The following is a 27,665-nucleotide window of genomic DNA, read 5'->3' as shown; positions in this document are numbered from 1 at the left end:
TGGAAGCACTAGCTTTTGGAGCACTGCTCCTTCATCAGGTGGTTGTGGAGAATAAGATTGTAAGACACAGAATTTATTACAAAAGTTTACAGTGTGATGTAACTGAAATGACATATTGAAAAAGACCTGGATTGTTTGTTAAGTCTCTCAACTTTGAGAATGACCATTTTGGTTTCAGTTCTTTCCTATGTAAATCCCAGAACGTTTTTTTAAAGTTACATTCTCAAGTGAACTTTAACAATAGGTTGCATCATCAATAGTCAGAGGTGCAGTACCGGAAGACAGGAGGTTGGCTAACATGGTGCCACTGTTTAAGAAGGGTGGTGAGGACAAGCCAGGGAACTATAGACAGTGAGCCTGACGTCGATGGTGGGCAAGTTGTTGGAGGAAATCGTAAGGGACAGGATGTACATGTATTTGGAAAGGCAAGGACTGATTAGGGATGGATTCAAAATTAAAGTGGTGTTGGAAATGCACAGCAGGTCAGGCAGCATCCGTGGAGCAAGAAAATCGACATTTTTGGCAGGAGCCCTTCATCAGCAATTAGGGATAGTCAACATGGCTTTGTGCGTGGGAAATTATATCACACAAATTTGATTGAGTTTTTTGAAGAAGTAACAAAGAGGATTGATGAGGGCAGAGTGGTGGACATGATCTATATGTTAGTAAAGCATTTGACAAGGTTCCCCAGAGGAGACTGGTGAGCAAGGTTAGATCTCATGGAATACAGGGAGAACTAGCCATTTGGATACAGAACTAGCTGAAAAGTAGAAGACAGAGGGTGGTGGTGGAGGGTTGATTTTCAGACTGGAGGTCTGTGACTAGTGGAGTGTGACAAGGATTGGTGCTGGGTCCTCTACTTTTCATCATTTATATAAATGATTTGGATGAGATCATAAGAGGTACAGTTAGTAAGTTTGCAGATGATACCAAAATTGGAGATGTAGTGGACAGTGAAGAAGGTTACCTCCGATTACAACGGGATTTTGATCAGATGGGCCAATGGGCTGAGAAGTGGCAGATGAAGTTTAATTTAGATAAATGAAAGGTGCTGCATTTTGGTAAAGCAAATCTTAGCAGGACTTATACACTTAATGGTAAGGTCCTAGGGAGTGTTGCTGAACAAAGAGACCTTGGAGTGCAGGTTCATAGCTCCTTGAAAGTGGAGTCACAGGTAGATGGGATAGTGAAGGCAGTGTTTGGTATGCTTTCCTTTCTTGGTCAGAATATTGAGTACGGAAGTTGGGAGGTCATGTTGCGGTTGTGCAGGACATTGGTTAGGCCACTTTTGGAATATCGTGTGCAATTCTGGTTTCCTTCCTATGGAAAAGGTGTTGTGAAACTTGAAAGGGTTCAGAAAAGATTTACAAGGCTGTTGCCAAGGTTGGAGGATTTGAGCTATCGGGAAAGGTTGATAGGCTGGGGACCCCTCGAGCATCGGAGGCTGAGGGGTGACTTTATAGAGGTGTATAAAATTATAAGGCATTCGATAAGGTTCCCCATGGTAGGCTTGTTCAGAAGGTCAGAAGGAATGGGATACAGGGAAACTTAGCTGTCTGGATACAGAATTGGCTGGTTGACAGAAGACAGCGAGTGGTAGTGGAAGGAAAGTATTCTGCCTGGAAGTCAGTAGTGAGTAGTGTTCCACAGGGCTCTGTTCTTGGGCCTCTACTCTTTGTAATTTTTATTAGTGACTTGGATGAGGAGATTGGAGGATGGGTTAGCAAGTTTGCAGACGACACAAAGGTTGGAGGTGTCGTTGACAGTATAGAGGACTGTTGTAGACTGCAGCGTGACATTGACAGGATGCAGAGATGGGCTGAGAGGTGGCAGATGGAGTTCAACCTGGATAAATGTGAAGTGATGCATTTTGGAAGGTCGAACTTGAAAGTTGAGTACAGGATTAAAGATAGGATTCTTGGCAGTGTGAAGGAACAGCGGGATCTTGGTGTGCAGGTACATAGATCCCTTAAAATTGCCACCCAAGTGGACAGGGTTGTTAAGAAAGTATATGGTGTTTTGGCTTTCATTAACAGGGGAATTGAGTTTAAGAGTCGTGAGATCTTGTTGCAGCTCTATAAAATTTTGGTTAGACTGCACTTGGAATACTGCGTCCAGTTCTGGTCGCCCTATTATAGGGAAGATGTGGATGCTTTGGAGAGGGTTCAGAGGAGGTTTACCAGGATGCTGCCTGGAATGGAGGGCTTATCTTATGAAGAGAGGTTGACTGAGCTCGGACTTTTTTCATTGGAGAAAAGGAGGAGGAGAGGGGACCTAATTGAGGTATACAAGATAATGAAGAGGCATAGATAGAGTTGATAGCCAGAGACTTTTTCCCAGGGCAGAAATTGTTAACACGAGGGGTCAGCCGTTTGGCAGAAAGTATAGAGGGGATGTCAGAGGCGGGTTCTTTACACAGAGAGTTGTGAGAGCATGGAATGCGTTTCCAGCAGCAGTTGTGGAAGCGAGGAAATTGGGGATATTTAAGAGACTGTTGGAAATGCATATGGTCACAGAAATTTGAGGGTTCATACATTAGGTTTACCTTACATGAGGATCAATGGTCGGCACAACATCGTGAGCTGAACTGTTCTATGTTCTATGAGGAGCATGGATAGGATAAATAGACAAAGTCTTTTCCCTGGGGCGGGGGAGTCCTGAACAAGAGGGCATAGGTTTAGCGTGAGAGGGGAAAGATATAAAAGAGACCCAAGGGGCAACATTTTCACACAGAGGATGATAGATGTATGAAATGAGCTGCCAGAGGAAGTGGTGGAGGCTGGTACAACTGCAACATTTAAAAGGTATCTGGATGGGTATATGAATAGGAAGGGTTTGGAGGGATATGAGCCGGATGCCGGCAGGTGGGACTAGATTTGGTTGGGTTATCTGGTGAACATGGACAATTGGACCGAAAGGTCTGTTTCTGTGCTGTACGTCTCTATGATGCTACGATTCTAATAGGTGCTATATCAGCATTGAAGCTGTGAGGTGCCCTGTGTGAGGCTGTCTGTGTCCCAATGTTTGGACTGATTCTAATCTAAAAAAGGGATTTACAGAATCTTATATGGATTCATGCAGTTTTTGAGCAAAGTAAAATATAATTCTGCAAGTACAAATTCACCCCACAAATATGTGTCTGTGTGTAGGGGGTCCTTTGAGAGTCTGTGAGAGAGTGCGTGTACGTGTGTGAGTGTAAAGGGGTATAAGTCTGTGGGAGGGTGAGTATGGGTGAGCGTATGAGAGAGGGTCTGCGTGAGTATATGGGTCTGTAGGGGTGTGTGTGTGTGTCAGAGAGAGAAAGAGAGAGAGAGTATGTGTGTAGTACAGTGGGGTCACCTATAGTGTGACATGAACCCAAGGTCCCGGTTGAGGCCATCCCCATGGATACCAAACTTGGCTATCAACCTCTGCTCGGCCACTTTGCATTGTTGCCTGTCCCGAAGTCTGTCTTGGAGGAAGGTCACCTGAAGGTCCGAGGTCAAAGGTCCCAGACCACTGAAGTGCTCTCCGACTGGGAGGGAACACTCCTGTCTGTTGATTGTTGTGCGGTGCCCATTCATCTGTTGCCGTAGCCTCTGTTTGGTCTTGTCAATGTATCATGTCTCAGGGCATCCTTGCCTGCAGTATATCAGATAGACAACGTTGGTCAAGTCACATGAGTACCTGCCATGTACATGGTGGGTGTTGTCCCCATGGTGGTACTCATGTCGACACTCTGACATGTCTTGCAGTGTCTGCTATGACAAGGTTGTATGGAAATGGAAGCTGGATTTGGAATGTTAATTCCGTTTTCTCCCACAGATGCTGCTAGATGTGCTGTTTCTCCAGAAATTTCTATTTTTGTTTAACAGCATCCACTCCCTTAGGAAATATTGACACAAAATACTTATTAAATATTTTAATTTGGTCCTGCACCTCTGAGTACCTTCTTTGTCTCTTTGGCTTCACGCCAGCTCTTACTTTCTTATTTCCTGCTTACTATTTACAAGCCAGAAGGTTTTTAGGGTCACTCTCTATTGACTGTCATTCTATTCTTATGCTGTTGCTTTGCCAGTCTTTGTTTTCCTCTTCAATTCTCCTTCAACTTATTGTATTTGGCCTGATTCACATTTGAATAATTCATCTGATGTACATCATACTCTCTCTAGTCTGCTTTCATTCACTTCTTTATCTTCCTTGTCATCCAGAAGGCTTAGCTCGAGTTGCCTTGCCTTTTCCACTTGTTAGAGTGTACCTAGTCTAAACCTGGATCACCTACTGTTCCATTCAGTTTTTCCCATCAATATTTCAATCCGTCTTACACTGGCTTGATCCATTCTCATACCACTGAAATGAGCCCTCTTTCAATTTAAATTGTTCCTTGTTCTTTTCCATTACTAACCTATTCCTTGTGATGGGATGATCTCTTTTACCCAAGTGATCTCTGACAGGTACATGTTCCACCACATCACCCAGCAATGCCTCCTCCTCTTTTCTGATTGGTCTATTTCTTCAGCCATTGTGGACTGGGTAACGTGGACAGAACCAGACCATTGTTAGGGAGGAAAATCAAGAAATGGTGATATATTTTGAAGTTAGGATGTTAAGTGAATTGGAGGAGAGCTTGCAGCTGATGGTGTTCCCATGTAACCCTTGCCCTTGTCCTTCAAGATGGAAGTGGAAGGATTTGGAAAGTGCAGTCCATCTGGGGGTGAGTTATTGCAGTGCATCTCGTAGAAGGTACTCACTGCTCCCACTGATAGCGAAGGTGGTCAACAAGGTGCTAATCAAGTGGGCTGATTGTTTAGATGGTGCCATCTTTCTTCGTGCCGTTGGAGCTGCACTCATTCAAACCAATGAGCACTTTTCCATCAACCTCTGAGTACTATCCCATAGATGTGGACAGGCTTGGGTTGGTCAGGAAGTGAATTACTCACTACAGGATTCCCAAACTCTGATCTGCTCTTGTCGCCAATGTATTTTTATGGCTGGCCAAGTTCAGTTTCTTGGCAATGATCTAGAAACATCCCAAGATGTTGATCATGGGGTATTGAGAAATTGTATGCCATTGAATATCAAAGAGTGATGGTTAAATTCTCCCTTGTTGAAAATGGACATTGCACTTGCATGGAGTGGATATTACTTGCCACTCGTCAGTCCAAACCTGAATATTGCTGCAATTGGAGATGGACTATTTCAGTATCTGAGTAATCGAGAATGGAGCTAAACATTGTGCAATCATAGGTGAACATCCCAACTTCTGACCTGATTATGGAGGGAAGGTTATTGACGAAGCAGCTGAAGATGGTTGGGTCTAGGTTACTCCTCTGAGGAGCTCCTGCACTGATGTCCTGGAGCTGAGATGATTGATCTCTAACAGCCATAACTATCTTCCTTTCTGCTACATGTGGCTCCAAACAGCAGAGAGTTTTGCCACCGATTCCTACTGATTTCAGTTTTGCTAAGGCTCCTTGGTGCCATATTCAGTCAAATGTGGCCTTGATATCATTGGCAGTCACTCTCACTTCTAGAGTTCAGTTCTTTTGCTCATGTTCAGACCAAGGTTATAATAATCTGGAATTATTTAGAATAGCGAAGCCCAAACTGAGCACCTGTAAACTGTGAACTGGTTATTGCTGAGTAAGTGCTGCTTTCTAGAATTGCTGACAACAATTTACTGGGTTACGTTTAGAGTGATAGGGTGGTAATGATCAGATTGGATTTGTCCCATTGTTTGATGGCAGAATCTTTATCTTTCATTTCTTTGTAGACTTCGGAGTTTGCACATTCTCCCCGTGTCTGCGTGGGTTTCCCCTGGGTGCTCCAGTTTCCTCCCACAATCCAAAGATGTGCAGGTTAGGTGAATTGGCCATGCTAAATTGCCCATAGTGCTAGGTGCATGAGTCAGAGGGAAATGGGTCTGGGTGGGTTGCTGTTCGGAGGGTCGGTGTGGACTGTTTGGGCCGAAGGGCCTGTTTCCACACTGTAGAGAATCTAATCTAATATCATTTAAGACAAGCTCCAGGAACCTTCCACAGTGCTGGATGGATACCAGTTGTAATTATATTGGAACCGTTTGGCTACAGAGTTATCTAGTTCACAAGTCTTCAGTCCTATTGCCAGAATGCTGTCAGGGCTCATAGCCTTTGCAGTGCCCAATGCCTTGGACTGGCTGCAGACTGGCACCTGTGATGTTGAGGTTCATAGGGAAAGGCAGAAATGTCTAATCCATGAGGTAATTCAGGTTGAAGATGGGTGCAAATGCTTCAGCTTTATCTGTTGCACTGGCTGGCTGGGCTCCTCCATCATTGAAAATAAGGATATTTGTGGAGCCTCCTCATCTTGTTAGTTGTTTACTTGCTTATCACAATTCACAGCTGGATATGGCAAGACTGCAGAGCTTAGATCTAACCTGTTGATTGTGCAATCATTTAGTTTGGTCTAGAGCATGGTGCTTCTGTTGTTCTGCTTTGTAGCTTCACCAGGTGGACACCTTACTTTCAGGAATATGTAGCATTGCTACTGGCATGTTCTCCTTCAGTCTTTGTTAAACCAGAGATGAACGACTGGGCTAATGACAATGTTAGAGTGGCCTCACAGTGCCTCATGGATATCAGGTTTTAGAATCATAGAATCCCAACAGTGTGGAAACAGGCTATTTGGCCCAACAGGTCCACACCAAACAGCATCCCACCTAGACCTATGCCCCATACCCCTACATTTCCCATGGCTAACCCATCTAGCCTGCACATCCCTGAACACTATGGGGGATTTGGCATGGCCAATCTGCCTAACCTGCACATCTTTGAACTGTGGGAGGAAACCAGAGCACTCGGTGAAAACTCACACAGACACAGGGAGAATGTGAAAACTCCACACAGACAGTAGCCCAAGGATGGAATCGAACCAGAGTCCCTGGCACTGTGAGGCAACAGTGCTAGCCACTGAGCCAACATGCCTCCCAACATCAGGCAAGACGCTTTGGTTCAGCCCAGAGTTGTTTGTTCTAAATCTAATGAAGAATAGGGCCTCCATGAATAAGTAACACCAATGGGTGTATCCAAAGTCCTTGACACACATTCTTCATTTTTCAATAACTATTTGACTCCATGCCCCTGGAGCAGCCCCACTACTCCTCATTGCCAACCACGTGTACTCCTATCACTGACTGGTCAGCCTCTTGTCTAGCTCCAGCTACCACCTTTAGACCCCAGGTTAGCTCTCTGGTTTCTCTGGTACCCATGCTGCAAAGTATCGAGCTCTGATTTTGGGCTGGCACATTCCCATTCCAATCCCATAATATCAAACACTTGGATTTTATCCAGCTGTGGCAATACACAGGTTGAGGTTAGTCAGACGAACAATCCCATTCTACCATACCATCAGATCATGTCCAAGCTGTACCTGAACCCATCTTTGTCTTGATACTTTCAATTGACCCTTCAGCAACTACAGGCAGTGGGGTGTGAGATTCCCATGATTATTTGCTTGGAGGCCTTCCCATTTTGCTCCTGAATGGCTGAGATCTAGTTTTATAGAACAGTGTAGAGAGATCTTTACTCTGTATCTAACCCTGTGCTTTCCCTGTCCTGGAAGTGTTTTGATTCGGAGATGCCGGTGTTGGACTAGGGTGTACGAAGTTAAAAATCACACAACACTAGTTAATAGTCCAACAGGTTTCATTGGAAGCACTAGCTTTCGGAGCGCCGCTCCTTCACAAGTGATTGCATCAAGTGGTTCATCAGGTGACAACCATCTGATGAAGGAGCAGCGCTCCGATAGCTCGTGCTTCCAATGAAACCTGTTGGACTATAACCTGGTGTACTGTGATTTTTAACTGGAAGTGTTTGATGGGGTCGGTGTAGAGAGAGCTTTAATTTTGGTTTTAAAAAAAAGAGTAGGGGAGTTTTACACAGCATCTAACCTGTGCCATTGATTCTTTGCAAACTGACAGCATATGAAACCACACATTCTTCACCATAATAAATACAACCAAAGAGGAGACAATTCTCTTGCTCAGAACCAACACAACAGTAACCAACTGTTTGTCTGATATCTTTTATGTTGCCTTGATAGCTTTGTCAACTAGCAGAGTGGATGCAACTGGACATTACCAAAGTAAGATATTTGGCAAAGAAAAGGAAGGGTGAGATGAGAGTAGGTTTGTTCAGTGAGTTGTTGTGATCTGGGACACACTGTTTGAAAGGATGGAAGCAGCAAGTTCATATCGGGATTTTAAAATGGGATTTGGAAAAAAAATTGAAATAGATGGTGAAAGGTAATTTGGATAAATTAGATGGTGCTTTCAAAGAGTTAACTCAGGCATGATGGGATGAGTCATAGAGTCAGGGAGATGTACAACATGGAAACAGACCCTTCAGTCCAACCTGTCCATGCCGACCAGATATTCCAACACAATCTAGTCCCACCTGCCAGCACCCGGCCCATATCCCTCCAAACCCTTCCTATTCATATACCCATCCAAATGCCTCTTAAATGTTGCAATTGTACCAGCCTCCACCACTTCCTCTGGCAGCTCATTCCATACACATACCCACCCACTGTGTGAAAAAGTTGTCCCTTAGGTATCTTTTATATCTTTCCCCTCTCGCGCTAAACCTATGCCCTCTAGTTCTGGACTCTGACCCCAGGGAAAAGACTTTGTCTATTTATCCTATCCATGCCCCTCATGATTTTGTAAACCTCTATAAGATCACCCCTCAATCTCCGACGCTCCAGGGAAAACAGCCCCAGCCTGTTCAGCCTCTTGCTATAGCTCAAATCCTCCAACCCTGGCAACGTCCTTGTAAATCTTTTCTGAACCCTTTCAAGTTTCACAACATCTTTCCGATAGGAAGGAGACCAGAATTGCACGCAATATTCCAACAGTGGCCTAACCAATGTCCTGTACAGCCGCAACATGACCTCCCAACTCCTGTACTCAATACTCTGACCAATAAAGGAAAGCATACCAAACGCCTTCTTCACTATCCTATCCACCTGAGACTCCACTTTCAAGGAGCTATGAACCTGCACTCCAAGATCTCTTTGCTCAGCAACACTCCCTAGGACCTTACCATTAAGTGTGTAAGTCTTGCTAAGATTTGCTTTCCCAAAATGCAGCACCTTGCTTTAATATGAATTAAACTCCATCTGCCACTTCTCAGCCCATTGGCCCATCTGGTCAAGATCCTGTTGTAATCTGAGGTAACCCTCTTCACTATCCACTACACCTCCAATTTCAGTGTCATCTGCAAACTTACTAACTGTACCTATTATGCTCACATCCAAATCATTTATGTAAATGGCAAAACGTAGAGGACCCAGCACCGATCCCTGTGGCACTCCACTGGTCACAGTCCTCCAGTCTGAAAAACAATCCTCTACCAACCCTCTGAGTCTTCTACCTTTGAGCCAGTTCTGTATCCAAATGGCTAGTTCTCCCAATACAGGGAGAATACACCCTGAGATCTAACCTTGCTAACCAGTCTCCCATGGGGAACCTTGTTGAATGTCTTACTGAAGTCCATAAGAATTTTATGATTTTAGGATTCCTGTGCTGAAGGAGCTAGGCCTAACTGCGGTATGGCTGTGCCAGTGCCATCTCCCCTGAAGTAGCCAGATCTCATCTCATTCAAACAGGAGACCACCACTTCCCAACTTGCAGAAGTAAGAAATACCTTTGGGTTTGTTGGAACTGTTGGGAAAGTCAAACTTCAATGTCTGTTTGTCTTCCATGTGCTAAAACTGTACAAAACCAAACTAGTGACTAGATTAGATTACTTACAGTGTGGAAACAGGCCCTTCGGCCCAACAAGTCCACACCGACCCGCCGAAGCATAACCTATCCAGACCCATTCCCCTACATTTACCCCTTCACCTAACACTACGGGCAATTTAGCGTGGCCAATTTGCCTAACCTGCACATTTTTTGGATTGTGGGAGGAAACCGGAGCACCCGGAGGAAACCCACGCCGACACGGGGAGAATGTGCAAACTCCACACAGTCGCCTGAGGCGGGAATTGAACCCGGGTCTCTGGTGCTGTGAGGGAGCAGTGCTAACCACTGTGCCACCGTGCCGCCCACATATGTATTTTTTGTGAATAAAGTACATTTTTGAAATAAAAACATCCTGGTCTCACCGATATCTTCTCCCTAACCAAAAAGCACATTTCACCCACCCTGCTCCCTCTCTCACCCCTGAGGCCAGTTGACTGTGCTCAACTCAGTAATGATTAGGAATCAAAACCTAGTAACAGTCAGAATAGGAGAATGATCAGGCATTTGTATATAAATGAAAGCCAATCCCTATCAAAGACAAACACAAGCCAAAGTTACTGAGTGACCAGTAAAGACACCAATAGGACTAATTGGATTAGCTATATTTTTCAAGGAGGCAGAAGCAAAAGGCGGGCTGAATGGCCTCCTGCCAGCTTGCAAGATTACAAGTTTGAAAAGAAAACTTAGCAGGAATGAAAAAACTGTTCCAGAAATGATCTTTTTTGAAACTCCCTGTTGGATTGAAAGATCCCAAGACAACAGATGTGCAGACACCTGGTCTGCTCGCTCAGCATCAGGAGGTAAATACTCATCGCCAAGCTCCCAGCCCCCTTTCTCCCCGGCGTTTCCTTCCCTGTTTTGCTGATGTGACAGTCACATCATTGACTGAAGAGCTGAATCATTGTTTGCTGAACATTTGCAGCTCCAAAGCGCCCAGTTTGCTGGATCTTTTGCTGTTCTATATTTCTATCTCTAAGTGAGATCTAGCAGTGAATAAAGAGCTACAAACCTTGTAGGTCAGGTCGTGGACATCACTGTAGGATCTGGATCGGCGAAGGGGGGATTTCGGGGCTCCGGTGGGCAGCTCGCTGCTCGCCTGTCTCACATGAGAACTCTTTTTGCGAGGCATGGCAGGTCCAGAGACAGAGAGAAGGAAGAATGAGAAACACTGGAAGCGAAAGCTGTGTCAGAGCGGCGGAAGGGGGGAGAGCTCCCGGGCAGTCAGCAGCTCAGTCGGTCAGTGGGAGCTGGGACAGTGGGCTCCGGCCAGAGGCAGTGCCATTGTCCACTGCCCAGAGGCCAGTATAGACAGGCTGCACCTTCAGTGCCTGAGCCCCCCTCTCTCTCGCTCTCAGCTACAGGTGATCACCGAGAGGGAGGGACCAGGAGGCTGTCAGCAGCAGACAAGCACAGACTCACTTTCAGTTTAACTCTCTCAAGGGCAGGGAGCTCCCAAACACAGCACGAACCAACTCTGCAAGTTGCTGTCCTCGCTCTCAATCTGACAGCCTTCCCCCCACTTTCACTGGAACTACCTCCTTCCCTGGCTCCTCCCCACTCTCTTTCTCCCCATACCTATCGCCTTCCTCTTCCCAGCCCCTCCACTCCACCTTATCTCCTTCTTTCCCGCTCCTCCCTCCTATTTCCCCTTCATTCCCTCTTCTTAGTTTCTTCTTGCTGGCTCCTCCTCTGCTTCCTCCCCTGTAACCCTACATAACTTGCAGTGCTTAACATTTAACCCAATACACCTTGGTGGGTGGTTATTTCAATTGCAAGCGAGAATGGGGTGGGTGTTGGAGAGATATAGCGGAAGTGGGTGATCTTTGTCCTGCTGTCAACCTGCTTCGTTGTTCCTGCCTTCAATCACCCTCCTTTCCCCCTCACCGTTAGCAGGTCTGTCCACGAAGTACATTTTGGGTTCAAGTCCCAATCCAAAATTTTGAGTTGCTAATTTAGCTTGACAGTGCGGTGCAGAGAAAAGGCTACTTTTATGTTTTGTTTGAGCGTGCAAATTAAAGTTTTCCTATTTGGGTGGGTGTGGTCTCTGTTTGAGAATAGAGAGGTTATCCCTTCAGCCCAACAGAGCTATAAATAGATGACTTAGTCATTGATTTCGTTCCTTTTATCGAGTCTTGTTTTGCTGCCTCTGCTTATATTTGAAATATTTTGGATTATATTGAGAAAGTGCAATCATAGAGCCCTACAGCATGGAGACAGGCCCTTCCACCCAAACTGGTCCACACTGACCAAAATGTTATCCCCACTAACCCCATTTCCCTGGACTTGGCCCATATTCTTCTAAACCCTCTCCTATCCATATGTTTGACCTAATATCTAAATGCAGCATTCATCCTTCTGAACCTTTCTCCTTGAATTGCTTGTGAACAAGCCAGTTTTGCATTTGTCAAATGCTCTGGATTGTGTGTCAATGAAATGTTTCTGGATTGAGAGTGAAATTGGGGTGTCTGCTTCCTGAGGCCAATTTCTAGACCAGGTAACTTGGAGAGATAAAGTGACCAGGCTATAGATTCTGAAGATAGACAGCGGGACCAAATACTTCCCTTGTTCTTAGTGCTGCAGACTCTTCATAGCTCACTGAGTTTATTCCAGGTCTCTATAGAACAATCCAGTCAATCCCATTCCTACTCTCTATCTGTATCATACTTGAAGTTTATTTAAGTAACTAACTAAAAAAATGAAATATAACATTAAGCTAGCTGGTAATATAAAAGAAAATCGCAAGAGTTTGTTTAGCCATATGAATCGACATTGGATCACTGGAGAATGAGTCTGGAGAAGCTATAATGGTGAATAAAGAAATGGCAGAGGAAATGACGAGGTAGTTTGCACCATCTTGTTGGATGACACCAGCAGCATGGCGGAGCTTCAAGACAGTCGGGGCATAGAGGCCTTCACTAAGCAGAAGGTGCTGGGGAAGCTGAAGGGTCTGAAGGTGATAAATTATCTAAACCAGATGGACAATACCCCAGAGTTCTGAAGGAGATAGCAGAGGAGATTGTGGAAGTATTGGTAGAGTAATCACTGAAGCCAGGGAGGATCCAGAGGACTGGAAAATGACTAATGTAACATCTCTGTTTAAGAAGGGAGGGATTCAGAAGAAGGAAAACTATATGCCAGTTGGCCTGACCTTTAGTCGCTGGTAAGATTTCAGAGTCCATTATTAATGATGAGATTGCAGACCATTTGGACATGTATTAAGGGGAGGTCATGCCTGACAAATCTGTTAGAATTTTTTGAGGAGGCATCGAGCAAGTCAGACAAAGGAGAATGAGTGTATGTAATATATTTGAATTTCCAGAGGCCTTTGACCAGGCATCACAGAAGAGGCTGCTAAATAATGTTGCCCATAATGTTCAGGGCAAGGTCCCGGCATAAATAAAGAATTAGAAGGAACAAAGGCTAAGTTTGCAGATGACATAAAGATAGGTAAAAGGACAGGTAGTGTTGAGGAGGTAGAGAGGCTGCAGAAAAGACTTGGACTGGCTAGGAGAGTGGGCAAGGAAGTGGCCAATGGAAAAGTGTGTGATTATGTACTTTGGTGGAAAGAATAGAGGCCTACACTATTTTCTTAATGGGGAAAGGCTTTGAAAATCTGAGGCACAAAGGGACTTGGGAGTCCTAGTTCAGGATTCTCTTAAGGTTAACATACAAATTCAGTTGCCAATTAGGAAGGCAAATGCACTGTTAGCATTCCTTTCAAAAGGGTTAGAATACAAGAATAGGAATGTACTGTTGATGCTGACTAAGGCTCTGATCAGACCGCATTTGGAATATTGTGAGCAGCTTTGGGCCCATGTAAATAAAGCAGGATGTGCTCGCCTTGAAGGGGTCCAATGGGGGTTTACCTGAATGGTCCCAGGGTTGAAGGGCTTGTCATATGAGGATCAGGTTGAGGACTCTGGGTCTGTAATCTATGGTTAAAAAGATGAGGGGGGGATCTGATAGAAACTTCCAGAATACCAAGAGGTCTGTATAGAGTGGATGCGGAAAAGATATTTCCACTGGTAGGAGAGACTAGGACCCAAGGCCACAGCCTCAAACTGAAGGGACAACTGTTTTGAACTGAGATGCAGAAGAATTTCTTCAGTCAGAAGGTGGTGACTCTGTGGAGCTCATTGCTGCAGAGGGCTGTGGAGGCCTAGTCATTGAGTGTATTTAAGACAGAGATAGATATTTCTTGATTGGTAAGGGGATCAAGGGTTACAGGGAGGAAGCAGGAGAATGGGGTTAAGAAACATATCAGTCATGATTGAATGATGGAGTAGAATTGATGGACCACATAACCTAATTCTGCTCCAATACCTTATGGTTTTAATTTTGGGTTCCTATTTTTAATCATGATCTAGTACACCCTGTTGGAAATGTATCACTGTATGGACAAATCAGTTCTGGATTTGATCTCTGCTTCCTGGTCTGTAATGGTCTCACATCAGAGGACTACTGATCTGGGAATAGGACTGAGGTGGTGGTTGAGGGAGAAGAGAAAGGAATCATCATCCCGTGGAATTGTAAACCATCAGAGCCTTCAGGAGAGGGCTGACAGCAGACAGGGAGGATGGAATCAAATGAAAGGCAATCTCAATTTAAGGTTCGATAATAAATCAGGGAATTGGAGCAGGTCAGATCACTGTCAACCAAAAACAGAAATATCTGAAAACCCAAAATTGAAACTCATGTCGTGGTCTAAACAGGACCTGTCCAGTCTTAGCATTTTTGAGACAGTCTGTTGCTTGGCAACTTCCAGGACTCTCATTCAGGCTTTCCAAGTTAAAATGGAAATGATATTTATAACCTGCTGACAAGTGAGAGATTATTTAATATTTGTGCCTGTGGGAGGGAAAGAGGAGAAAATGTTGTGTTTAAAAACTAATTTAGAAATTAAAATTAAAACAACTAATTAAAACAAATCTGACAGCATTCTCTGGTAAATTGAGAGAAATATGAGAGAGGGTTTGAATCTATAACACTGCACAGTGCATCATGCTGTTTCATGAGGCTTTGATGTATCCACTCCCAGGGGGCTAATTTCTGGCATAACCTGAATTGACTGATGACCCCCTACTTCAGCTGCCTTCAGTGATCCTGGCCTGGAGAGAGGTTAATGTGGGCCTTTATGTTTCTGGTCAGTGATCCATACTGGGGAAGTTTGTGCATCCAGCTCCACAATGATATAGTCATAGCACAGATAAAGTGTTTTTTTTAGAAAGAAAGACAGCTTATATAGCCAAAAATGGCTGCGGATATAAATTAAGAGAAAGATGGACCCATCAAATATCACATGTATGGATGTGAAGGGAACATCAAATAGCAGCCCTTCAAAACAGGCAAATCAAACAGATTGGATTTTGATCTCTTGTGACTACAACGATAACAAGGGGCTAATGAATGCCTGCTCAATAGCAATCCACCCACCTACAGATTATGTCCAAACTGGCAGGCACATTTTGCGTTTTTCCCTTGAAGAATATAAAAGTACAGGGGTAGTTGACAGGATGCAGAGATGGGCTGAGAGGTGGCAGATGGAGTTCAACCTGGATAAATGCGAGGTGATGCATTTTGGAAGGTCGAATTTGAAAGCTGAGTACAGGATTAAGGATTGATTCTTGGCAGTGTGGAGGAATAGCAGGATCTTGGTGTGCAGGTACATAGATCCCTTAAAATGGCCACCCAAGTGGACAAGGTTATTAAGAATGCATATGGTGTTTTGGCTTTCATTAACAGGGGGATTGAGTTTAAGAGTCATGAGATCTTGTTGCAGCTCTATAAAACTTTGGTTAGACTGCACTTGGAATACTGCGTCCAGTTCTGGTCACCCTATTATAGGAAAGATGTGGATACTTTGGAGAGGGTTCAGAGGAGGTTTACCAGGATGCTGCCTGGACTGGAGGGCTTATCTTATGAAGAGAGGTTGACTGAGCTCGGACTTTTTTCATTGGAGAAAAGGAGGAGGAGAGGGGACCTAATTGAGGTATACAAGATAATGAAGAGGCATAGATAGAGTTGATAGCCAGAGACTATTTCCCAATACGAGGGGTCATAGTTTTAAACTGGTTGAAAGAAAGTATAGAGGGAATGTCAGAGGCAGGTTCTTTACACAGAGAGTTGTGAGAGCATGGAATGCGTTGCCAGCAGCAGTTGTGGAAGCAAGGTCATTGGGGACATTTAAGAGACTGTTGGACATGCATATGGTCACGGAAATTTGAGGGTGCATACATGAGGATCAGTGGTCGGCACAACATCATGGGCTGAAGGGCCTGTTCTGTGCTGTACTGTTATATGTTCTAAGCAGCCAGTTTCAACTTTACTGGAGTGTGCTAGTGAGATTAAACATTCTTTTATGTACTAGTCAGTCTGGATTGGAGTGTTGTGTGCTGTGATGGTCAGAGTAATGGAAGTATACCTTATTCAATGCCTGGGTTGCACATAAAGACTTCCCTGTTTTGAGTGCTAGTAACCAGTCAGCTAATAGCCACTTAAAAAGGAAACAAGGTCAAAAAGAATCAGAACTCTACCAACTTGCAAATTAAAGTAACTATTCAAGTACCAATGGCGATGGTACCGGTAAACAGCATTGCAACTGCCACAACATTCAACTCAGAACAATTCAGAGACTGATTAGTATATGTATTTTTTAAAGTTGTATCTTTGAGGACTTATTTCCCATTTCTAATCTGTGGGACTGTGTGTTACATTACAATTATTTTTGCATCTAGTAATTGATAAACTCACTCTTTGTTAACTGAAGAAAGCCTGGATAAATTAGGTTAAAAATCATGCAACACCAGGTTATAGTCCAACAGTTTATTTGGAAGCACTAGCTTTCAGAGTGCTGCTCCTTCATCAGGTAGTTGACGAGTGACGAATGAGGCTCTGGGAATTCTTTCAAGATGCCAGCAGTGAGCCCACCGACGAATCTGAACAGTCATTACAGGGATCTGTAGGGGAGCGACAAAAGAAGGAGTCAACTTGGACCCCACTGGAGGGCCACTCTCCTGGGCTTAACATATAAGTATGACAACCACCTGACGAAGGAGCAGCGCTCCGAAAGCTAATGCTTCCAAATAAACATGTTGGACTATAACCTGGTATTGTGTGATTTTTAACTTTGATGGAAGTGGGTACTGCAGATGGTGGAGATCAGAGTGAAGATTAAAGTGGTGCTGGAAAAGCACAACAGGTCAGGCAGGATCCAAGGAGCAGGAAAATTGACATTTTCAGCAGTCCTGATGAAGAGCTTTTACCTGAAGCATTGACTTTTCCTGCTCCTCAGAGCAGGAACTTAACCATTTGGGATACCCCATCTGGAACCACAAGGAATTGAGGAATCTTGCTTAGGATCTGATCATACGAAGTCCCCAATCTTCTGACTTGGCCCTGTGGCATTCCCTATATTGGTGGATGATTGGGGATAGTTTTCTCGGGATTTGAGGTGTGGGGCCAGATACATAGCTACCTGGTCTTTGTCGTTAAACGCGTCTGTTGATCAGATGCCACAAATGCTGTGCTGGCCACTGGAGGCCATATTTAATTTCATTGCTACTTCTCCCTCTACTGAAAGGAGGCTCCCAAGGTTCTTCAATATTCGTTTCTATAGGAATATGGGTATTGCTGAGGAATTAGGCATTTATTGGCCATTCTTATTTGCCCTAATCTGATACAATAGGACAGCAGCTACGTCACTCCAGAAGATATTATTTGTGTGGGACTGAAGTTGTGCATTAGCCAGACTGGGTAGCAGCCTCAGATTTGCTTCAAAAATGAAGTTTCATCAACCAATTGGACTTCCACATTAACCCAACTGCTTCATGGTCATCTTCACTGATACAATATACCCATTTCTAGATTTTTCTATGGTGGTATTTTAACTCCTGATTTCTGAATTTGGAGACCAGTGAGGTGGTAACTATACTACCTGACACTACATTACAATACAGTATGCTAGAACATCCTACACTGCCAGACCATATCCTATCATACTCTCATCAAAATTAGATGTCTGTACTACATTTTGTCACAACTCAATAAATTAAATACTGGCAGAGACTGAGGAATTTCTAAATGAAATGGCTGTGGTGTTATAGTCTACTGAATTCATTATATATGTTCCATAGCACTGTTCTCAGTCCTTCTAAATTTGTCAAAATCTGACCATACCTCATAAACAGTCACGAGATGATATTTTTGATAAATTTTAAGCATAAAAGTTAACAATCCGTGCAAACTATCACCTGTGTTCAAAACTTCAGGCTCCAATTCTGAAAAAAACTTCGCTTCTTATGGTATCCCTACACGGTAACAGATGTGTCAAGGCCATACCTTCCTTCCTATTTGGTAAAGAAGTAACCCAGGTCCACATTGTAACTCCATTCTTCCACTGGTTCATTTCATTTTCAGCAAACAGCTGTGGGTAATCATATCTTGAAACTTCATATTTTGTCTTAAGCATCCTCTGTTGCCAACAATATACATTATGAGTCACACTCCATAAAGTTCACCTCCAAAGCTCATATTTATACAAACAATTCAAGCCCAATTAACTCTTCATTAATATATCCATCATATGTTCCCTCACTCCATTAGGTCTCAAGCATTCCTCTAGAGCAGATTAAATGATAACAGTAGGAGATTTATTAATGAGAGAATAGACAGATGCTTTTATGGCCTTAGACATGATTCCAGGATGGTATGCTGCCTCCTGTGGTGAATGAAGTCACAGAATGACTGCACGACATTCTGAAGGGGCAGGATGAACAGCCAGAGGGCACGGTCATGTTGGGACAAACGACATTGGAAGAAAGTAAAAAGGTCCTGGAAGCAGACTTTAGGGAGTCAGGTAGAAAATTGAAAAGCAAGGCTTTAAAGGTATTTACTTCTGGATTACCTATAGTGCCATGCAGTAATGTGTACTGGAATAGAAGATTAGAGCAGATGCACTCATGCTGAAGAGGTTTGGCCGAAAGAGATTTAGATTCCTGAGGCATTGGGACTATTTATGGAAGAGGTGGGACCTGTATGAGTTGAGCAGGTTACTTCTTAACAGGAACATGACTAACATCCTTGTGGGGTGGTTTTCTAATGCTAGCGGGGAAGATTTAGAGTAGATTGGCAGAATTGACTAGTCTATGAATAAGGATGGAATCCTGACAAGAAGTTCAGAAGGGGGAGAAGCTGGGATGGAATTAAAAGTTAAAATACAAATTACTGAGTCTGGAAAGTAGAGGAAGTATAGGTGAGATAAAAAAGGAGAGAATTTAGCAAGGCAAAATGGAATATCTGAGAAAGCATCCTATCAAATGCATCATTGGTTTGGTATGGCAACTGCTCTGGCTAAGATCTCAAGAAATTACAATGAGTTGTGATTGCAGCCCAGTCCATCACGCAAACGAACCTTCCACCATTGACTCCATCTATACTTCCCGCTGCTTTGGGAAAGTGGCCGATATTATTAAGGACCCCTCCCATCCCAGTTATAATCTCTACCACCCTCTTTCATCTGACAGAAGATACAAAAGTTTGTAAACACATACCAACAGATTTAAGAACAACTTCCTCCCCGCTGTTATCAGACTAATGAATCGACCTCTCATATATTAGGGTGATCTTTTTCTGTAGCTATAACACTATATTCTGCATTATATTCTGTTATTCTGAAGTGCTTATGTAATATATGATTTGCCTGGATAGCACACAAAACAACATTTTTCACTGAATCTCAGTACATTTGACAATAATAAATCAAATCAAATCAAAAGGGTCTGAAGGCATAGATAGGGATGTGGGAGTTTGATATCATGGCTACGACCAAGACCTCGGCTCAAATATCGGCAAGATTAGCAGCACATCATTCCTGCTTAGAGCACATTCAGATGAGATAGAGAGGAGGGTAGAAGGGGCAGGGAGTTGGAATACTGATCAAGGCATCAATTATATCAGTGAGGCAGAATGATATCTTGGAAGGATCACCAAATGAGGCCATATGGGGAGAAGTGAAAAACATAAATGGGGCAAAATGCTGTTTGTTATGTACTATAGGCACCGACACATACAAGCAGGGATAGAAAATAAAATGCATAATCAAATATCAGAAAATTATAAGAATAATAAGACAGCCCTGTCTTGGATTTTAAATATCCACATATTAATAGGGATAGGTTTATTGTACAAGATAGGGATGGAAAAAATTCTTTATTTGCACCCAGGAGAAGGTTTTAGCCACTAGATTGAAAGCCCAACAAGGGACGAGGACAGAATATTTGGAAATGACCCCGGGCAGGTGGAAAGTGTGGGGGAATATTTTGGAGGTAGTGATCATAACTCAGTTAGATTTAAGATAGTCATGGAGAATGCTAACATTGGGCCAGGAGTCAAAGTTTTAAACAGGGGAAAGGTTCATTTTGCTTAGGATTTGACCCAAGTGGACTGGGAGCAGTTACTTGCAGATAAGACTGTCAGAATGATAGAAGACATTTAAGGACCTAATGTGAGTACAGGGCATACATGTTCCCCAAATATATGAGATCAAAACCTGAAAGGAAATTAGGAAAACAAACAGAATGAATGAGAAAGCACTGGTGGGTAGAATAAATGAAACCCCAAAAGAATTATGCAAATATATATTGACATTAGGGGAGAGCATTGTGAAATATTAGAAAAATTAACATTGAGAGAAAAGAGGTACTAGCAGGGTTAGCAGCCTGAAAAGTGGATGAATTTATAGTGCAGATGAGATGTGTCCCAGGATGTTGAGGGATGCAAGAAGAGGATATCAGGGTCTTGGCAGTAATTTTGTCTGACCACAGATCTGACCTACTGAGGGACCTGGAAGATTCCTACTGTTGTTCCATGATTAAAACATGGAGAAGGGAACTACAGGCTAGTCAGGCTAGCCAAATGTGTGAGGAAGTTATTAGAAAGAATTCTGAGGGACAGAATATAACTGCAATTCGAGAGTCCACATGGATTTGTTAAGGAAAGGTTGTGTTTGATAAATGTTATTGAATGTTTTGAGAAGGTAATGATGGCAATGCAATTGCTGTGGTGCAGCAAGGCTTTTGATTGGGTTGGTTGATTTATCAAGAAGGTAAGGGCCATTGGATCCAAAGCAGAACACTGGATCCAAAATTGGCAGAGAAGCAGGAAGCAGAGGTTGATGGTAGTACAATGTTTCTATGACTGGAGATTTGTTTCCAGTGGGGTTCTGCCACGCTCAGTGCTGAGACCCTAGCTGTCTGTCGTATACATTAATATTTGAACTTAAATGAAGGGGGTGTAATCAAAAAGTTTGCAAATGGCACAAAAATTGGTATAGTGAGGAAGATTGCAGAAAACCTTAGCGAGTTTTGAGAAGATTTGTAGCTCAGGTTGAGGTTTTGGACATAGGTTTGCTTGCTGAGCTGAAAGGCTTATTTTCAGGTGTTTGTTACCTTACTAGGTAACATCTTCAGTGCACCTCATGCAAAATGATGCTGGAAATTCCTGCTTTCTATTTATATGTTTGGGTTTCTTTGGGTTGGTGATGCCATTCCCTATGGTGATGTTATTTCCTGTGGTGAAGTCATTTCCTGTTCCTTTTCTTAGGGGGTGGTAGATGGGGTCTAACTTGATGTGTTTGTTGATAGAGTTCCGTTTGGAATGCCATGCTTCTAGGAATTCTCGTGAGTGTCTTTGTTTGGCTTTTCCTAGGATGGATGTGTTGTCCCAGTTGAAGTGTTGTCCTTTCTCCTCTGTATGTGAGGATACTAGTGAGAGAGGGTCATGTCTTTTTGTGGCTAGTTGATGTTCATGTATCCTGGTGGCTAGTTTTCTGCCTGTTTGTCCAATGTAGTGTTTGTTACAGTCCTTGCATGGTATTTTGTAAATGGTGTTAGTTTTGTTCATTGTCTGTATAGGGTCTTTCAAGTTCATTAGCTGCTGTTTTAGTGTGTTGGTGGGTTTGTGGGCTACAATGATTGCAAGGGGTCTGAGTAGACTGGCATTGCAGAAAACAGCAGAAGGATGGCAATAGACTGGTGAGGTGGGGAACAGCACTGGCAAATGGAAGTCAACCTGAAAAACTGTGAAATAAAGCAGTTGGTGAGGTAAACAGAGAAAGGGATTACACTATGTATGGTAGGGCCCTGGAAAGAACTGACGATCAGAGGGAACTTGGTGTGTATGTCCACAGAACCACGAAGGTAGCAGGGTAAATAGATAAGGTCATTAAGAAGGCATATGGGTTATTTTCGTTTATTAGCTGCAGCATATAGAGTAAAAAAGCAGGGAGGTTTTGCTGGAACTACAGAAAACACTGTTAGTCCACACTTGGAGTCCTGCATGTCATTCTGGTCACCACATTATACGAAAACTGTGGTAGCATTAGCGAGGGTGGAGAGGATATTTACCAAGATGCCTGGGCTGGAGGATTTGAGCTATGAGGAAGGGATAACTAAAGAACAGAGGATGATCTAACTAGAGGAAAACTGCAGAAACCTGCAAAACAAACTTGGGGGTACATGAAAAATAGAAAGCTAGCAAACAGGGACAGTAGGTAGTCAGGAATGCTGTTGGAATGTTGGCCCTTATTTCAAGGTGTTGGAGAATAAAAGTAGGGAGTCTTACTGCAACCATACAAGGTGCTGGTGAGACCACATCTGCAGTACTGCGAGCAGTTTTCATCTGCTTATTTAAGGAAAGATATAATTTCATTGGAGGCTGTTCAGAGAAGATGCTTTAGGATGATCCAAGGGATGGAGGGATTGTCTTATGAACAAAGATTAAACAGGTTGGGACAATACTTTCTGGAGATTTAAAGGATGCGAGGCGCTCTCATTGAAACATACAGAATTCTTAAGCGGCAATTGGATAGGTACATGGATGGGTGCTTAAGCTAGGACAAATGTTCGGCACAACATCGTGGGCCGAAGGGCCTGTTCTGTGCTGTATTGTTCTATGTTCTATGTTCTTTCAGGGTTAAAGCTGAGAGGATGTTTCCCCTCATGGAAGAGATTAGGACCAGAGGGCATAGTCTCAGAATGAAGGGGCACCAATTTAAGACTGAGATGATGAAGCATTTCTTCTTCAAGAGGGTTGTGAATCTTTGGAACTCCTTGCCACAGAGATCTGCTGGATGGAGACTCCTTGTGAACATTTAAAGCTGAGATAGACAGATTCTTGATCAGTGGTGGAATTGAGGGTTACGGAGAAAATGCAAGAATGTTGGATCAGCCATAGAATGGAGGAGCAGGCTTGAGGGGTTGAATGGCTTAATCCTGTCCCCATTTTTTTTCATCTTATAGAAAGGTTGGTTGGCTTTGAGTTGTTTCCTTGGGAACAGCAAAAGTGGATAGGAAACCTGATAGAAGAATTATAGATAGGATGGATAGGAAGGCACTTTTCCCATTAGTAGACGGGTCAATAACCAAGGGACATCAATTTAAGGTAAGGGGTAGAAGGTGAATATGAGAGTTGAGGAGAAACATTTTCTCTCAGAGGGTGGTGAGGGGTCTGGAACGCAGCCTAAAAGGGTGATTGACTCAGAAACTCTTATAACATTTAAGTAGCATTTAGATATTTACTTACATTGTCAGGGCTATGAGCCAAAAGGTGGAAAATGGGGTGGGTGCAGTCAGATATTTGTTGCAGAGATGATAGGTTGAATAGCTTTATACCTTTCCCTGAAGATGGTTCATCCTCTGCAGTGTCACTCAATCCTATCTGCCTCTCATGTTGCAAATTTGATACATGTGGATGTGAATGTATCACTGTTGGCACTTAAGAACAATTTAGGAATATAAAAAAAGATGAGGGAGTGGTGTCCAGTTCTTTATATGACACATTGTTGCAGAGTCCAGTTTGCTTGGAACACTTCCAGTGAATGAGCTGATTAGATTAGATTAGATTAGATTACAGTGTGGAAACAGGCCCTTCAGCCCAACAAGTCCACACCGACCCGCCGAAGCGAAACCCACCCATACCCCTACATTTACCCCTTACCTAACACTACGGGCAATTTTAGTCTGGCCAATTCACCTGACCCTGCACATCTTTGGACCGTGGGAGGAAACCGGAGCACCCGGAGGAAACCCACGCAGACACGGGGAGAATGTGCAAACTCCACACAGTCAGTCGCCTGAGGCGGGAATTGAACCCGGGTCTCTAGCGCTGTGAGGCAGCAGTGCTAACCACTGTGCCACCGTGCCGCCCACTGCTCCCAGTGTGTTCTGTGGGAGTGAGGCTCAACATCACCAGAACAACAAAATATCTGAAAAACGAACCACTGTTGTATCTGAGTGTCCTGAATTTTTGATATTCCTTTTTTAGTAATTGAGCTGTGTGTTTATTAAGGCGAGGGATGTTAATGTTGGAGAATTGAACATTTTCCAACTGAGGCATGCTGAGTACACCCCGCTAAGTTCAGTCTGTTCAAAATCAATTCATGAAGCAGTCTTACATACATGGGCATGGACTTTACTGAAGACTCCAGAGTTTCAAGCTTCTCCACAATGAAGGTATTGACAAGTACCAGTTTGGGGCTATTGACCAGTAGCTGTTGAGCGCAGGCTGCCTCTTGACAGATCAAAACCTAACCAATATTATATCCATCACAGTTTTAATGTCAATTTTATTTGTAGTAAGTTTAGCTATATTTTTGACCTTGCACATACAAGTTTGTATCCATCTACAAGTTTGCTGATGCCGAAATCCAACTACAAATTCACAGCTGACACAACCGTTGTAAGATATCAAACAATGACGAGACAGAAAGGAGATAAAGTGTTTGGTGGTGCAGTGTAATTATAACAATCTCTCCTTCAACGTCAGCAAAACGAAAGAGCTGATCATTGACTTCAGAAAGCAAGGATGAGGGCACACCCCTCTCTACACCAATGGAGTTGAGGTGGAGATGGTTGAGAGCGTCAAGTTCCTAGGAATGACAATCACCAATAATCTGTCCTAGACCACCCACATTGATGCAATAGTCAAGAAGGCACAGTAATGGCTGTTCTTCCTCAGGAGGCTAAGGAAATTTTACATACTCAAAAAGACTGTCACCAACCTTTACTGATACACTACAGAAAGCTTTCTATCTGCATGTATCACAGCTTGGATTGATAGCTGCTCTGTCCAGGACCGTAAGAAACTACAAAGAGTTGTGAACATAGCCCTGTCCGTCACACTAGCCAGCCTTCCATCTACACTTCCCAATGCTGCGGAAAAGGCAGCCAACGTCATCAAAGACCCCTCCCAGCTGGTTATAATCTCTGCCAACCTATTCTATCAGGCAGAAGGTACAAGAGCTTAAACACACATCAACCGGTTCAAGAACAGCTTCTTCCCTGCTATTATTAGATTTCTGAGTGGACCTCTCAAATTTCAAATCTAAATTTCAAATCATGCTTTCTGTGTACCTTCGCTGCAGCCATAACTTTGTATTCCTCGCTCTGTTCAATCACATTAAGATCTTTGTGTGTAGGATCTGCCTGTACTGCATGCAAAACAATATTTTTCACCAGGTACATGTGACAATAATAAATCAAATCCATATATTACCGTGACAGATGCAACAAACCAAACACAATAGAGCAAACATGCATGACATTGCATGAAGCTTCCAATGAAAACTGTATTAGAATGTGAAAACAACCAATCTAAATCAAACAACCAACAGTGTCTTCAAAACTAAACGAGAAAAGGCAATGGGATTACTGAAAACCTTTTTTCAATTTTTCATCACCTCAGTTCCTTCACTAGCCTGAGGATTAATTAGTATAATTAAGGTCCGTATTTGTTAAGATCCCAGCTGATGTTACTTTTGGTCAAGTCAGATCTCAGACTTGATAGATCAGGCTATCTCAGGCTTGATAGATCACATTTTGTGTTTTTGATTTTAACGAGGTGGTCTCTCACTGAAACATAAACACGCATTGCTGCACATTTAGTTTCAAAAACAAAACAGAAGTTTATCGTGCAAGGAATAGGGAGAGAGTGCAGTTGAACATGTGGCTACAAGGATGGTGTAGGAGGGAGGGCTTCAGGTATTTGGACAATTGGACTGAATTCTGGGGAGGATGGGACCTGTACAAGCAGGACGGGTTGCACCTGAACCAGAAGGGCACCAATATCCTGGGGGGTAGGTTTGCTAGCACTCTTTGGGGGGTTTAAACTAATTTGGCAGGGGGATGGGAGCTGGACTTGTAGTCCAGCAAGGAGGTTAGCTGTTTTTCAGGATGTCCAAGAATGTAGGGAGGCTGTGGAGAAGGTAGCACTGACAGGGAATACTTGCAGACACAGAGATGGGTTCAAGCGTGTATACTTCAATGCAAGGATTATCAGAAATAAGGTGGGTGAACTTAAGGCGTGGATCGGTACTTGGGACTACGATGTTGTGGCCATCACGGAAACGTGGATAGAAGAAAGACAGGAATGGTTGTTGGAGGTTCCTGGTTACAGATGTTTCAGTAAGATTAGGGAGGGTGGTAAAAAAGGAGGGGGTGTGGCGTTGCTAATTAGAAATGGTATAACGGCTGCAGAAAGGCAGTTCGAGGGGGATCTGCCTTTGGAGGTAGTATGGGCTGAAGTCAGAAATAGGAAAGGTGCAGTCACCTTGTTGGGTGTTTACTATAGGCCCCCCAATAGCGACAGAGATGTGGAGAAACAGATTGGGAAACAGATTTTGGAAAGGTGCAGAAGCCACAGGGTAGTAGTCATGGGCGATTTCAACTTCCCAAATATTGATTGGAAGCTCTTTAGATCAAGTAGATTGGATGGGGCGGTGTTTGTGCAGTGTGTCCTGGAAACTTTTCTAACTCAGTATGTAGATTGTCCGGCCAGAGGGGAGGCCATATTGGATTTGGTATTTGGTAATGAACTGGGATAAGTGATGGGCTTGTTAGTGGGTGAGCATTTTGGTGATGGTGACCACAATTCTGTGACTTTCAACTTGGTTATGGAGAGAGATAGGTGCGTGCAACAGGGTAGGTTTTACAATTGGGGGAAGGGTAAAAACGATGCTGCGAGACAGGATCTGAGGAGCATAAATTGGGAGCATAGGCTGTCAGGGAAGGATGTCGTTGAAATGTGGAACTTTTTCAAGGAACAGATACGACGTGTCCTTGATATGTATGTACCTGTCAGGCAGGAAAGAGGTGGTTGTGTGAGGGAACCTTGGTTGAGTGAGGGAGGTTGAATGTCTTGTAAGGAGGAAGAAGGAGGCTTACATAAGGTTGAGGAAACAAGGTTCAGACAGAGCGTTGGAGGGATACAGGATAGCCAGGAGGGAGCTGAAGAAAGGGATTAGGAGAGCTAAGAGAGGGCATGAAAAATCTTTGGCAGGTAGGATCAAGGATAACCCTAAAGCCTTTTATACGGATGTGAGAAACATGAGAATGACGAGAACGAGGGTAGGTCCGATCAAGGACAGTAGTGGGAGACTGTGTATTGAATCGGAAGAGATAGGAGAGGTCTTGAATGAGTACTTTTCTTCAGTATTTACAAACGAGAGGGACCGTATTGTTGAAGAGAAGAGTATGAAACGGACTGGTAAGTTAGAGGAGATACTTGTTGGGAAGGAAGATGTGTTGGACATTTTGAAAAACTTGAGGATAGACAAGTCCCCCGAGCCTGACGGGATATATCCTAGGATTATGTGGGAAGCAAGAGAGGAAATTGCAGAACTGTTGGCAATAATCTTTTCGTCTTCACTGTCAATGGGGGTGGTGCCAGGGGACTGGAGAGTGGCGAATGTTGTGCCCCTGTTCAAAAAAGGGAATAGGGATAACCCCGGGAATTACAGGCCAGTTAGTCTTACTTTGGTGGTAGGCAAAGTAATGGAAAGGGTACTGAGGGATAGGATTTATGAGTATCTGGAAAGATACTGCTTGATTAGGGACAGCCAGCACGGATT

The 27,665-nt window shown here is 43.5% G+C and overlaps 1 protein-coding gene across 3 annotated transcripts in view; it reads right to left on the bottom strand.

Moving 5' to 3' along the window:
* The window catches only part of LOC122561945 (ras-related protein Rab-37), a 253,424-nt gene that overhangs the window by 119,033 nt on the left and 106,726 nt on the right, over nt 1-27,665 (bottom strand). The window contains exon 1 of one of the 3 annotated variants that reach the window (XM_043714275.2): nt 10,773-11,236. The exons of 1 other annotated variant lie outside the window; for it this stretch is intronic. In XM_043714275.2, coding sequence (XP_043570210.1) covers nt 10,773-10,892 — 120 coding nt within the window. In that variant the 5' untranslated portion in view covers nt 10,893-11,236. Of the gene's footprint in view, nt 1-10,772; nt 11,237-27,665 lie in introns of those variants that run through there. One more of the 3 variants, XM_043714274.2, reaches the window with a different exon arrangement.

The sequence above is a fragment of the Chiloscyllium plagiosum genome, unplaced genomic scaffold (genome assembly GCF_037043375.1).
Source record: "Chiloscyllium plagiosum isolate Xiang-an unplaced genomic scaffold, Cpla_swu_hap1 HiC_scaffold_25, whole genome shotgun sequence".
Classification (NCBI taxonomy): domain Eukaryota; kingdom Metazoa; phylum Chordata; class Chondrichthyes; order Orectolobiformes; family Hemiscylliidae; genus Chiloscyllium; species Chiloscyllium plagiosum.
The sequence above is the reverse complement of the archived record's forward strand: the minus strand, read 5'-3'. Positions and strand labels throughout refer to the sequence as shown.